Raw genomic sequence first — 14,356 nt, 5'->3', positions numbered from 1 at the left:
ATTATCAATCATTATCAATCATTATCAATCATTATCAATCATTATCAATCATTATCAATCATTATCAATCATTATCAATCATTATCAATCATTATTCAACCTCAGCCCTCCTTCCCAAAACACATGTACCGCACACTCCTGTAACAGGGCAACACAAGCTCTGAAAAGGTTTATTTCAATAGCTGCAGGTTGACCAGCTCGGGGATGTTCAGGTTACTGGAGGAGCAGAAAGCCTAGGCTTAAAAAAAMCCAAAGGCTTCAAGTTCAGTGCCTCTAAAGCAACATAATACTTTTATAAATACATCACAAGCAAGGATACCAAGCGGCCGTTACTACCGTAGCCTTTTTCTTTTACTTTTTCATCATGCTGCAGATCATTCTTGCATGTACAAGCACCCAACAGAAACGTCAGCGGTAAAAACATTTCCAAAGCAGCCCTCATACAGCACAGTGCCCAGGAGAAAGGGATATTTCACACAATTTCAATTTCACATCATTCAGTACAGGTATCGCCAACAACTTCTCTTACAACTTCAGGCATTTCACTAAATCTAGAAAAAAATTACAACCCCTGGAAACACATTCTGATAGTCAGAACTTCCCACTTCCCCTCCTTTTAGCAGTAAGTATAAGCCAGGGTTTTATCCTCCTAGCTACATCGTATCCTAGTTCAAGTACAGGAAAGCACTTATTAAAACACCCCCAAATTATTGATCTTCTACATATGAAAAACAGTTGCAACCTAAAGCAAAGAGGGACATTTTAAGGCTCATAAAAGACAGTGTCCATGAAGCTTGTGTTTCTAAAGGCATTTCCAAGCCATAGCTAAAAGCTGTGTAGAAGCAGCACCTTCCCATGCTGTAATGACACAAGCTGGTCATGTAAGTCAGCAGGTCTGGAGATAAACCCATAGTCCACTTGTAGGGAAGAAGCTCTGACCCAGCATCCTCTCCCCCCCACATCCTCAGGGCCAGTTTGATATTAATTACAGTAAAACGCAAATACTTTTTCTTACCTTCCCAACTGCAAGTCACTTTTGGTTCATGTGCAAGGTACATGGCAAAAATGAGTCATGCATTTTCACTTACAAGTTCCTAGACGGAATTTCTGATATGAAACAAACTCTTCTGGTTTTACCACATTTCTTAAGAGAGCATTAAAATAACAACATTTTAATACATTTTATAAGATTGCCCCTCTCCCACACCACTGGCTTGCTACATGAAGCAATTAAGTGACAATTAATGGATAATTCAGCTTCAGTTGTATATTCAGCTTGAATGTAAGAAATCTACTGTAACATTTCAGTATTGCAAGTACACCACCTTAAAGTGTTTGATGCCCAAACATTTATGGTATTTCCTCTATAAATTAATACATAAATACATTTGTTCAAGCCCTACATAAAGCAATGGGTATAGCATGCTAAATGAATGCTTTAAAGCTATCACACAAATTAATCAAAGTTTTCAGTAGTATCAGATTCATGGCTATATTCYCCTTTTGCCTACCTTACACATACATAATTAAGATTTTGATTTTCTAATGTTAGAACAAGCACCTCAAGGATATGCATGATTTAAAAAAAATAGCCAAGAAAAGTAGTAGAAAATGCATTTTATTTATATGGAAAAGGCTACATTTAGATCTGTAAAAGGTCTGTGAGAATGTTAAGTTGCCCACAGGGAAAACTCAGTTGTGAATAGCAACAAAACAGTTACATATTCCTCTACATAGCAGTGCAATTAGTTCACATTGCAATAAAATTAAGTCAAGTATGCAACAGAATCAAAAACAAGTGTTTCTCCATAATCAGCRTACTAAGAATTACAGTGCAAAGATCATTTTAGGTTTTAAGAAATCTGCAGTCAGTCTTTAGAATATCCTAACAGATGGGACATCCCAGTTATTTTCATTACTAGCAGTTGTATCTTGTCAATATTGYGCACAAGAAAGTAAGTCTAAAATGAAGTGACTTACATAGTAAATAAAATATATTTAGTCTATACAGTAAAAAATACACAAATTACATAAGTGAACTAACAAAATGAAATTTGAACACACTTGTGAAACAGACAACATATCTTAAAGACACACATATAGTACTTATCACATTTAACACAGCTACTTTTTCCAACAAAAATAATTTGGTGGTTTTACAACTGCATTATGGATCTTGTARTGTCAAGATGCAGATGTCCAAGTCTTAAAAACCATAATAAATGTCTTCTGCAAGCATACAAAAAAAGATAAATATTCTTATCACAGTCTTAAGGTTATTTTTCTGAAGCTTTTTTCCTTTGTTCCAGAACACACTTATATAGGTTAAAAAAAATAAAAGAGGAAAAAGGGCATCGTGGTACACTGAAACAGTAGACTGTGCTCCATTCCCTTCTAATTTGAAAAAAACTAGAATTTACAGTACTCTGTGGTATACGAAAAAGTCTTCATAAGTTTACATTGCATATTTCTGTGTCCATTCTCTCGCATGTCTGTTGTATCTGTACGTGCAGAAAGAAGGCATTACAGTGAAGAGCTGTTAGTGACACATTGACAAGGCCCACTTATATGCTTAATACAGATGCTATTGAACTTATTGAACTTGAACTTCTTAGGACTGATTTGTATAATCACAAAAAAGCCAAACACATATCCAACTTTATGTTCAGCTTCTACAATTATCCCACAAAAGAATTTTGATTCAAGCTCAGAACCATCTTAGGTTTTCACAAAGGTTTGTATTACAATGCTGACAGTGCACATTTCACTTGCATTTTACWGTGAGTTTTCTTACTTGCACATGAATAAAGGAATCTTTTGATTATTTCTAAAAGTATAYGGAATTTCATAAAGTCTACTTTAATAGCACACGATTCAGTATAATTAACTGGTCTTGAAAGGGTAGGGATGGAAATGCAAGCTTCCTCAAAAAGCTTATATGCATTAATTTTGAAGGAGAGCCTTTTTTTTTTTTTTTTAATACTCTGCCATCCAATCTTAAAAGGAAATCTTCTCAAAAAAAAAAAAAAAAAAAAATAATAGATTTTCAAGTCTTGGGTCTTTTCCTTCTGCTACAAAGCTAACTATCAACTCCCAGAGGCAAATGTCCTCAGAGAGCTTGCCCTTCAGTCCTTACATTTGTCYACATGTTGAAAGAGSAGTTCTAACAACTGAAACAGCTAACAGCAAATTTACCCCAAAATCAGCCTAAGCACCAAAGAAAAAATTACCTGCCCCAAACTAAGTTCACAGCAATTTCAGTGGCTTCAGCAATAAGTTAGGTAAACAGTGGTGATTAGGGTATTTGTGTGCTGCATGGCTATTTAATTTCCTGTCAAGGCAACTAGATATTATATGGTAGAATCATTTGGGGAAGAGTTATTTCAATCCTTGTTAAATTAAGGCTCACACTGGATGTTTTTGGAAAACTTGAGGTCCCTACTCTGTTATTGTCCTAAGTCTTAAGGCTACTGGACTTGCTAGCAACCACTAAATCCCATTATCTGATCCTGTGAGGGTTCGGCCATGTATATAGTTGCATCACAGCACTTCAAAGCCCTACTTGGGGGTGATCTACAACATGAAGAAGTCAGCAAACCTCAAAACTGACCTCTGGGAAACGCAGGCGGTTCCACACTAGAAGTAAAAGACCCAAGAATAGAAATTTCTGTCAGTAGAGTATCTTTAGAGTTAAAACTTTTAAATCAAAACTGTTTTTGAGAAGTATATAGTACTTGAGTAGTACCATCCATGCTACCTCCTTAATACTAGAAATTTCCCTAAGATTGTCAACTGTTCCAGAAAATACAAAGAGGTTCTCAGTAAGATGTTGCTGYAATTTGCAATACTGTGACACTAAGATCTGAATATTAGCTGATGCTACATTTATAAAACTGTATCAAATCATATGTTCCACAGTTCAAATGTAAGCTTTTAACCAAATAAACAGGTTTTACAATTGCAGGACCACCACAGCAACAAATAAATATAAGGGATTTTTCATGCAATAAGGAATATAAACATTCAATATCACAGTATGAATGTTTTGTGCAACTTTAAATAGGAAAAGTAGTATCCAGCTTCCTGCTTGCCATTCCATGGATTCTTATTTTCAAGATTTAAACATCTAATACTTTATACCGTAGAAATCTATGAAGAAAATATCTTGAAAAATTAATATAGAAGAATGTGTATCAGCAARCACCACACAGAATATGCATATATATGTTATACTCACTTTTCCTTGTCTGACTTGTAGATTTGTGCAATATCTGGTACTAAAGGATCATCTGGATTAGGATCACAAAGCAAGGAGCATATGGACAATAAAACTAAATAAAAGAGACACTTGATTAAACAAGTTAGTCTGCTTTATTTCTACAGATCTTTAACATATTCCAATACACTGAAGTGGGAGAAGAGAACAGAAAGTTGGAAAGAAAATGCACAGCTTTTACACAGCAGTTCTGCTCAGAAATATTTATACAGAATGAGAACCACTTTTCCTGATCACTGATCTAGGCATCTTGCACCCCACAGAGTTGTAACTCTTGTAATAATCTCTCCCATGCATTAATCCATGAGCTGCACCCTACCTAATATATTTGAATGAAGTCCATTTCCACCACTAATTAAGTTACTCATTAATGTAATGAGTACCACACATCAGTTCTGTGCACATCCTTCCCCACCTCTGTGCTGACAAGAGTTCTTTCACATCAATATTTCACTTAAATTATCCTCTAAAATGGAAGTCATAGTTGGATCAAATTATCAGTATTACACACTGCTACTTACTTCTTATAATTCCATATGAATTTCTAGGTATCAAAGCCAGAATGTTTAATCTTTACAACACTTGCAATATACACATTTCAGTTTTTTTTTTTTTTACTTTTATATTCAAAACTAGTATGAATATTTGCATACACTGTTGGTATTGATTTAGTAGTTTATAGAAAACAGTTGGTGACATTTTGAGAGTTTATAATGTTAAACATAAAGCTAGGTTTGCAAAATCTGTTCAAGATCTTGTTCTGGAAAAATTAAGTTTGACAAAGTCAATGACAAGTCAAAAAATATCTAATGAATCATGACCAGAAAATCAACATTTCAAAATTGCCTTTAAAACTGAGAAAAATTTAAAAAAGCACCAGAATATTGTAAGAAATCTTCTACTGATGATCTGGAAAGCAATTACGTTTTAAAATATTTATCTTATAAAGCAATGTAAACAAGAATAATGTCTGTCTTTAAAGTAAAATTAAGACTCTAGCTCATGGAAGAATGCTCAATCAACCCCAAAAGCTATCAAAATATGGTAGTGTAAATGTACTGTTTGAAATCTGTAATGCAACCGTTGTGATATGTAATGTCAATATGCAGGATAAATGAGTTGCCACTGCTACCCTCAGACACTGAACACTAAAAAAACATCAGGGCACTATATGCAATTTTATAAACTACACCTTTACCTTTAGATACTGTCAGAGCTGGTGACCACTGTGATCTCAAGATGTCGAGACAGATACTTCCATTACTGTTTATGTTTGGATGGTATATTTTTGTTGTAAAAGCAATCTGGAATTCAAAACAAGCTGTTAACATCAAATCTTATTACAGCTGATATCATAAATATGTCCCTTTGTTTCCCAGCCATACTAGTTCTGCCAACACATTATATTATACAAACTCTCATACTATCAATTCATTTGTAGGATTCAATCTTATCTATTTACTCAGCACAAACACATACTGTGTTGCTGACCTCTCTCGTTTTAGCTCCCCGAAGTGCCYAAATGGGCAGGCATTAAAAAATAAGCCCTGAAATGGAATAACATCTGAGAGAGAACTTACCTTTGGTGGTTTGAAAGGATAGTCTGTTGGAAAGTGTACAGTGAGAAAAAATACTCCCCCTTGATATGCACTATCTGGCTGAAAAAACAAAAACAAAAATCATTAACATGTCAGGTATTTTTGGCACTTCTCTTCTGAATGAAGAGGGCCTCCCAAAGCCACAAGTATTTTAAAAATTCCTTTACCCCCGCCAMGTACACAGCCCACTGCACAGGCTGTGCACTGGGAAGGGACAGGGCTGATGCTGAGGGCATCCTCCCACTGCCCTGCAGAGGGTAAAGGAATCTTGGTACTACTGCAGCAGCCCAACACAGCTAGAGTGCTGCCGTTCTCTGGGAGGAAAGTAGCAGTGCTGGGCTGGCGGAGAAAATGGAAAATGCAAAAACTGTTGATCCTTGTACTTCAAACTACCTCCCTCCTCAGTATCTGGGCTGCAAGGTAGTCCTGGAGCTGAGCTCCAGGGCACCAAGGCGAACACAAGACCCAGGGCAGGTCTTTCAAATCCTGCCTCTGGGCAGTATCATAGCTGCGCTGCTATATTCAGGACCTTCCTCCACCTTTAAGCTACAAATATACTTACCTTAAGAAGTGCTTTCTCTTTGCAGATGCAAAGAGTAGGATTTTCCAACATAATTCAGTTGCTCATGATGACATCAGGGAGTTTTAAAACACACAACATCTTTGTGACCTGTACAAATCTGTGAACATGCATTTTGTTAGAGAACATGTGCACAGGTTTATGTCCAGGTTGCACACAGTTAATAGACAGAAGGAACTTTGATGCAGTCATCTGTTGAGGACACCTTTCCTTCCTATTAATTACAATAGCAGGGGGACAAGTCTCAAYGCTAAGAAATGGAGAGCAATCTTGCAGTTTCTGATTAGTGGAAGAAAAAGAATGTCTCTATTTTGAGAAGTTTAATTCAGTCGCATAGGAAGAGCCATGTAGAATATCTGTTTTTGCTTGTTTGTTTTCTTATGAGAAAAGGTGGCCTGTTTTTGAAAAGTTGAGCACAGAAATGAATAAAAGTTTCAGCTTTGAAGAATGTAATACAGAAAGCCACAAATGGTTCATTTTAGGAAAGCTCTTCTATGCACTCAAAATGCAGACAGTGTTGCAACGTAAGACAGGTTATATATAGCATTGCTAAGAAGTCAGTATTAGGTAACACCAGAAGAGACTGCCACTGTACTTCCAATTAGGTTTGAAAGCAGTGCTTGCATGCATTGTAAGTGGATTTGTCAAAGTTAAAATACACTGAAGATGAGACAAGTTCACTGTCAGAGAGAAGGCAAAGCGAAATCACACTGTGTTCGGCAGCTAAGATATATGAAAGCAAAGATGCCCAGAGACAGAAGGAGATGTTGTCCTACACCCACTTATCAGAAGTGAATCCTGAAAGCTTTCAGGAACTATACAGAAGATAGAGTTGCTTTGCTCATCCAAAGGATAACATGCTGACAGTCTGGCTTTTCTTTTTGGAAGATAAGGCTGCAAAAGGTCAGCAAGGGATTCTCATTTTCTTCCAGAACTAAAGAAATCTAAGAAACTTAAGGGAAGAAAATAACACTGCTSTTGTTTTGCCACTCAACTTTAAGTGCAGAGGGGCAAGGGCAGGATGACTGAAGTAAGTCAGTAAAGAACCATGGCACAATTTTCAGTATCCTATAATAAAGTTTGTCACTAGCATTTGAGCTGCTGCTGGGCCTTTTACAAGTTGGGCAGCTAGTTCCAGCATTTCACTGSTAAATTGATAATTTTCATTGAGTTGGAGGAGCTGTGCAGAAGATGTTGAAACTCTGCTTCAAAGCAGCCACAAATCTGCACGCTCTCTCCACTGTGGGAAGCTGTGTGTCACTGGATTAAGTATTACCTCAAATTTCCAACTCATGGATTGGTTCACTGCCTGAACCAGAAACTCCTCTTTTCAAGTCAGTGTGAAGTTAAAAAGGAAAAAAGCAGGAATACAAGCTTACCATGGTATTGATAAACAGCCCTTCCCTCAGATCATGCTCTTCAYTCTCTTGGCTGAAATCCTTTTCAGGATTCCTTTATAACTTTTTCCTTTCTTACATCATTTCTTTAAAGAGTCTTAAGCCTTGAGATCTCCTTCAGCCCAAGGAAAGCAGACTTTTCTCATGTAGAAACCAAAAGCCCACACAATTGCTGGACTAGTTACCAAAAGTCACCTGTTTTTAGCAGAGCCACTTCAAGGCCATCAAATGAGCTCCAACTACCTGAAAGCCTCCAAATTTCCCCATGCAACACCATTCATTTACATTTACTATTTTTATATTGAATTACACCAATTATTTCTCCTTTCGGATGKATGCATGACTTCCAGAATTACAATGATCATCTTCAGAAAGCAAGCTTTGCAGCTCACAGCATATCATTGATTCAAACCTTGTTTGACTGATTAAACATCTAATTTCAAGAACAAGGGGAAAAGAGATTTTTTGGAGAGTTATAAAAAGAAATCAGTACCAGGTTACTAAAAACAACAATGCCACCCTAAATCCCTAATCTGCACAGGGCATAACCGAATTTGATTGTCATGTGACCCAAATAAATCCTTACATAATTAAAAGGAAAACAGTCTACTTTTCTAAACAGGATAATATACTTACAGGTCCCATAATAGTTGCTTGCCAATGAAACACTGAAAGTCAGAAAGACAGTGATTAGAGTTCTTCGGAGTATGCTCTTAGTTAAAAAAATCAACTATATCAATATACTATGAAGAACTTACAGTCATCTCCAACAGGTCCAGCAGAACAGTGGGCTGGCGGGTCACGCTGCAGATCACTTAATTCCTGYAAGAAAAACACAAATATTTGAAACACCTATATGAGCATACATATCACATAACAGCACTTCTAAGAGTGAAAACACCAACCTCATTTCCCAGGAAACAAGGTGCAAATGCTTGTCACCTAAATTCAGCTACACTTTTTACAGCTCCCTTCTTGCTCTTGAAATTAAGGAAACGCACTGCAACAAGCCTTCACTCAGAAAATAGTAAAATACTATTTGCTCTGAAGATACTCCTCAAGAACTCTGCAACTAAAATAGACARTTCCTTGATATATGGAAATAGTTCATGTCATTAACTAGTTTTATTCTTYTACCTCAATTTTATTCTGTTGGTGAAATCATGCACTATTCCAGAAACAACACTCCAGGCTAGACTTGAGCCAACAAAAGCAATAGCAAAATCCTTTATAAGCGCAGTTTCCTTTTTAATTTGAGGATTCAGATTTCACTAAAGGAGTGATAGGGAGAACCAGTAATCCACACAAAGCCACTGCCAGTACAAGAAGGGAATCAACAAGTCTCAAGTTTCTAGGGCGCATGAGTGGCAAAAGCAGCAGAGCCGCCAATGGCTGTAACTGCTCTAATTTGCAGCTTGAGATCTAACCCACCATGAGAAGACTGAGTCTTGTACAGATGCTAAAAAAGTAAATTATATCAGACTTAACTCAAGTGAAGAACTCTAAGCTGGAAATCAAGGGTTCTATGGCAATGATGAATAACTAACAAATCAACCGCAGCAGAGGAAATAAATGCATAGCTTAATTCCTTGAACAGTCTTTAAAATTTATGCAAACAACTCCTTATGTAAGATGCTTCCCTCAAGATACTTTCACACACACACAAAACCCAGATTTTCTTCTTTCTTGTGTATGTGTGCACTTCAGAACTGGTGGGGATTGGCCAAGGCTCCTCAGGTATATGCTTTCAACTTGCTCAGGCTAAAAATACTGACATCTATCTACAAAGTCATGCTTTTAATAACAGCTCATAATACCACATCCAGAACTAAAAAAGCTGTTAATATTTCCCTGACAACAACAAAGAAACAGCTCTGAACCACTAAATAATGAGTAGTATTCATGGACACATTAAGATCAAACCTTTAAATTGAAATTTAAAGGCAAGAGTTTGAGGCTCTACACAGAAGTCAAAAATCAAGCTATGCTGAAAATCCAAGGACAACTTTGCATTACATTGCCAGCTTCACACTCAAGCAAAATTATCCAGAGCTCTGTAATACAGGCTTCAGGCTTTCCTACATCTTTCAAAATGTTTTAAGGACATCACCAAAATGTCCCCTGTGAATCAGACTGGCTACTGCCTTGTCAGTGTCCAGATCTGAGCGCTATAAAAGAGCYGAGTGTAACGACTCTCTTGTGCAACTAGAGTTTTACAACTGTTTCATGTATTTGTACACAAACAAGAGAAAATGCAGTTAAATCCAAGAATACACTACACAGGAGCAAGTATCTCTTCACAAGAAAGAAAATCCTGTGTCAAGGCACAAGGATGAAGAGCTACTAAACACGATGTGCTGAAGCCTTGTCAATAAGTGCACAAGAACTGCATGTAAGGTTAACCAACCAGTCAACTCCCAAAATGTTCCTGTAATTTTAAGTCAGTTCTTAGCATCTTTGTCCATGGTTTACAGATAGTCATCTTGCATTGGGCATGTCTAGTTGCTTGCCTGCACTAATACCTTTAGTCAATAGTGTAGAAAACACAGGTGCAAGGCTTATATGTAGGTAGGTGATTTAGCACTATTGCTACCTCAAAGCAGTGCATATTCTGTTTCAAAAGAGACTCAGCACTACAATTTACAGTATACATTGGTGCAACATATATTAATGAAAACATTAAAAAACAGTAATATTTTGCTTGCAGGAGACACAAACACAAGTATCAGTCATTTGAAATAGTGGCAATTGTCACAGCATAAAAGCATCAGGAACAGCAAAACACATCAAATTTTATTCTGTTCTGCAATATTTTTCATCATTGGAGAATATGAGAAGATATATTCCTATTAGCATCTCTTCCTCTGTACACAGTTAGCATGGTTTTATTGGGATAAATTAATTCTATACCTCTAGTCAGAAGGAAACRGTGCAACAGTAAACCAAGTATAGCTAACATACAATACTAGATCAATGATAAAACTGTTAGACAACAACTTTAACAGAGATTTAAAGTATATATTATACAGTAAGTTATAAACACTAAGAATGCTTTTGCATGTGCAGACCATCACACACTAACATTTTAATATAACATATGTTCCATAAAATATATGAATAAACTCTTAATCAAAGAATGTGAAGAGTGACAAGAAAACTTTTTGCTTCTGAAATCTGGGAAGGGCAGTTAAACAGTTAATATATTTCATTAGCAGTCAGAGCTTTGTTTTAAAAAATGACTGGATCAAGACTGAAAAGGATGCTTTGGTAACAGGAGGATACTCCTCATCATACTTACAGATACTAAGTCCACGAGCATTAACATCAGCCCTAAAAGTATTTCATTTATTTGCAATTCTAAAAAAAAAAATCCAAAAATTAGAGAAGCCTGGAGACTATCAAAAGACGTAAATCAAYGGCAGGCAGCATCACTAATGCCATTTTAATTTTCTAAGACACAAGCAACCACAATCAGAGCCTCTTCTTTTCTTGTCCCATTAATCAAAACAGAGGTTTTTAAATCTGCCAGCTCTGTTCTTAATTCCTTGCACAAAACGCACAGTGGACCATAGACTCACTCCTTTACAACTCCATACATACACTGCTGCTATAAGATTAAAAGCATTTGGAATCATCAGTCCAAAAAGCACCTAAAAGCAGTGACTGTGCTTGGTTAAGGAGTCTGCTCTGCATAAGTCTGGTAAATGTAAAGCAGACAAATATTTATCAGAACATTTCTCAAAGCAAGCACAAGTTGCTTTATGATTAGGATATATTCTATTTTTACACACCTTTCTAACACAAAAAGATATTGCTSTGCTATGACCGCTCAAATTTTGAAAGCAAGCTCAAACATTTCACAGTATGGCTCCCAAACATTTTCCTCTGGGTTTATTACCATGCCAAGAGACCATGCAACTATAGTTTAAAAACAAAACTGAAGCCATAATATTTGACAAATTTATCTGTTGCAGTACCAAAAGTTATTTCCAACATGAAGATTCCAGTTGGTATATTCTGTCAGTATACATCTACATGAGATACACATCAAAACAAAGACATGTAGTTCAATGGCATATTTAAATGTTTGAATGCTTCTTTTCTTACTGAGCTGCAGGAGAAAAAAAACAATCAAGCACTATGCCCTGACAAGATAAAAACAACAGCTATTTTTAAACGAGGCTTCAAATGTGTCAGAAAATACTTTGTTACTGTTCAAAACCAATTCTTCCAACCAAAAGAGTCCAAGGTTTATTCATGCTTGTAACATGAGCAAGTGAATTGCATTTTTGCACTTTTTTTCCAAATTGTCATTAATACAAGGAATTGCATTTCTCCCGTTTACATAAGAGTACCAAGCAGAAAATTTACCATGTTAGTACATTCTGATCTACAGTATGTAGCCAACAGAACAACAAACTCATTTTGACATGCAAACAAAGAATTATGAACAGAAATCTGAAGRAAATGGYTCTCCATAGGAATGACAGATAAAACACAGATAAGCAATAACTTATATATGTGGACAGCAGGAACATTTAGTGATAGAAACAACATCTTTCCAGTTTTCAGAGCTSGTAACAGCAAAGGGTTTCCTCAGCATAAAAACATACTGCCTCTCCTTCAAAGATCAAAGCAAAGCCCCGACATGGTAAACTAATACAGGCTCCTCAGCTTAAGGTGAATTAGAAACTCTGGTCCTAGTGAACTCAGAGATAAATTTGTCACAGAACTGGCAGGGACTGTTGTGCTTAGGCAGCAAGAGTTCATGTCCTCAGCAGCAAAAACAACATCAGGTGCAATATCAGTTGCTTATATATGCAGATGTTCAATTTTTTTTTTTGAAAGTTCCTCTGCATAATAATATTTTTGGTTGATGCTACCATCTTGACTGCACAAATTATCTGGATTACTGCAAGCAAACACTCAAACTCACCAGCACAATCCCTTGGCTATATCAGGACACAGTTTTGAACTGCTGTAAGTACACACAAGGTTAACCAGAGGCTGTACATCTCAACTGACAGCTTCCCAAATAATACCGTAGAGTATGTTCTCCAAAGAGGTCCTCCAGGCACTCTGTGGGAGCATGGAGTCCTTGTGGCATGTCCTCTGCTCCAGAGTTCATCTCCCTCTACCCTTGAGCTGCAACATTACCATCAGGCTGAACAGCCAGGCTGACACATCAGGAAACCGGATAAAATAAGCACACAAACCTTTCATTGAGCACGATTTTTCCCCACTCTCGAAACTTTAAAGAAAGCCCTACAAATTACAGTGACATCAAGACAGTTTGCCTTCACAACCATTTTTCTCTTTCATTTCAACTTTGGTGTTGAAATGACACTATTTCCTAGAAACTACCTTCTTCAACAGCAAACAACTTGTTAAGGCATTGCTTTGAATGGTTGCCAGCCTGCCAACCAAGGCCCCCTGGCAGTAGTGTTTACTTACCCTGGAAAAGCAGCTGAGAGAAGCGAAGGCAGTTAAACTACAAAACAGCACCAGCCATTTCTGCAGCAAACTAGAAGGGGTAACCAGTAAGGAATCTACTCTCAACACTTCCAGTAGCTCTTTCCCCAATATCCCTTTGTATTCCCAATAAAAGCTCTCATGCAATTATCAGTTATTGTGCAATTACGGTCCAATACAGCCTTGCCTTTGGTATCCCAGTCAGCATTTTTTCTTTTCAAATAGTAGAAAGGCTAATGTAGTTAACAGTATGAAAATAGCACAACAGTTTCCTCACAAATTTCCCATYTCTCCAAAGTATGTAAAACGGTACATTGAAGCTGTGCCTTTCTAACATATACGKAAGTCTCTAAAGTACAGAACTCACATTGCGAAAGTAATAAGGAAAAACATACAGAAAGCTACTCTGCTCCAGCAGGACCTCATTTGTGAGAGCACAAACCAGTTATCACTCCACTTGAAAAATACAGCGAACCACGAGGTTTGCCATTGCCTGTTTGTCACCTTAGCAGGAAAAAAGGAACAGATAAGCGTGAACAAGGGAAAGGGCTGCGTCGAGCAGGCAGCACAGGGCGCTGAGGGCCAAGGGACCCCCCCGTCCTCCGCCCCCGACCTCTTTTTGTCTCGGCCGAACAAAAGGCACCTGGAGCCGGGGCCCCCGCTTAAACCTCCGCCGAATAACAACATCCCCCTCAAAAAAACGTAGCTCCCGGGGCGGGGGGGGGCCGCAGCGGGAAAACTTCCGCGCAGGGAGCTTCGCTTTTCCCCCCCGCTCTCCTCGCACGGCCGGAGAAAAGCAAAAATACTCCGGGGGTTATTAACGGCGCCTCCAGGCTGCTTTTTACTCGAGAGGGGGGACAGCAGGCGCCCCTCAGAGGCGGCAGCTCGGGCCCCACAAAGGGCCGGGGGGGAGGGGGGAACGACCGTTAACGGCTGCGCCGCGGCCAACGGTCGCCGCGGGCGGGTATCCGCGCGGCGGCGCCGGCCAAGACCCCGTTTCTTCCCCCCCCCTCGTGTCCCCCCGGGCGGCGGC

At 38.0% G+C, this 14,356-nt stretch overlaps 1 protein-coding gene across 2 annotated transcripts; it reads right to left on the bottom strand.

Moving 5' to 3' along the window:
* Nucleotides 1-1,629: 1,629 nt before the first annotated feature.
* UBE2D1 (ubiquitin conjugating enzyme E2 D1) lies at nucleotides 1,630-8,673 on the bottom strand. 2 transcript variants are annotated; one of them, XM_026045029.1, is made up of 8 exons: nucleotides 8,610-8,673; nucleotides 8,488-8,519; nucleotides 6,437-6,554; nucleotides 5,857-5,934; nucleotides 5,475-5,580; nucleotides 4,238-4,331; nucleotides 3,611-3,636; nucleotides 2,309-2,501 (listed from the first exon to the last, which is right to left on the bottom strand). In XM_026045029.1, the coding sequence occupies exons 3-8, from the start codon at nucleotides 6,485-6,487 to the stop codon at nucleotides 2,410-2,412; spliced, it is 447 nt and encodes a 148-aa protein (XP_025900814.1). In that variant the 5' UTR covers nucleotides 6,488-6,554; nucleotides 8,488-8,519; nucleotides 8,610-8,673; the 3' UTR covers nucleotides 2,309-2,409. The 2 variants fall into 2 exon arrangements, with proteins under 2 accessions (XP_025900815.1, XP_025900814.1); XM_026045030.1 differs by lacking the exon at nucleotides 3,611-3,636 and having other exon boundaries at nucleotides 1,630-2,501.
* Nucleotides 8,674-14,356: the final 5,683 nt, after the last annotated feature.

Source organism: Nothoprocta perdicaria, unplaced genomic scaffold (assembly GCF_003342845.1).
Source record: "Nothoprocta perdicaria isolate Ctin4 unplaced genomic scaffold, notPer1 scaffold_397, whole genome shotgun sequence".
Lineage (NCBI taxonomy): Eukaryota > Metazoa > Chordata > Aves > Tinamiformes > Tinamidae > Nothoprocta > Nothoprocta perdicaria.
The sequence above is the reverse complement of the archived record's forward strand: the minus strand, read 5'-3'. Positions and strand labels throughout refer to the sequence as shown.

Excerpts from the sequence above, each read along its gene's own strand:
- UBE2D1 (XM_026045029.1), bottom strand. The coding sequence starts at position 6,487 with ATGTTGGAAAATCCTACTCTTTGCATCTGCAAAGAGAAAGCACTTCTT. Across the intron at positions 4,332-5,474 it reads AGCTCTGACAGTATCTAAAG|TTTTATTGTCCATATGCTCC; the intron begins GTAAAGGTGTAG and ends TCTTTTATTTAG. Across the intron at positions 2,502-3,610 it reads ACCGCCTGCGTTTCCCAGAG|ATACAACAGACATGCGAGAG; the intron begins GTCAGTTTTGAG and ends CTGCACGTACAG.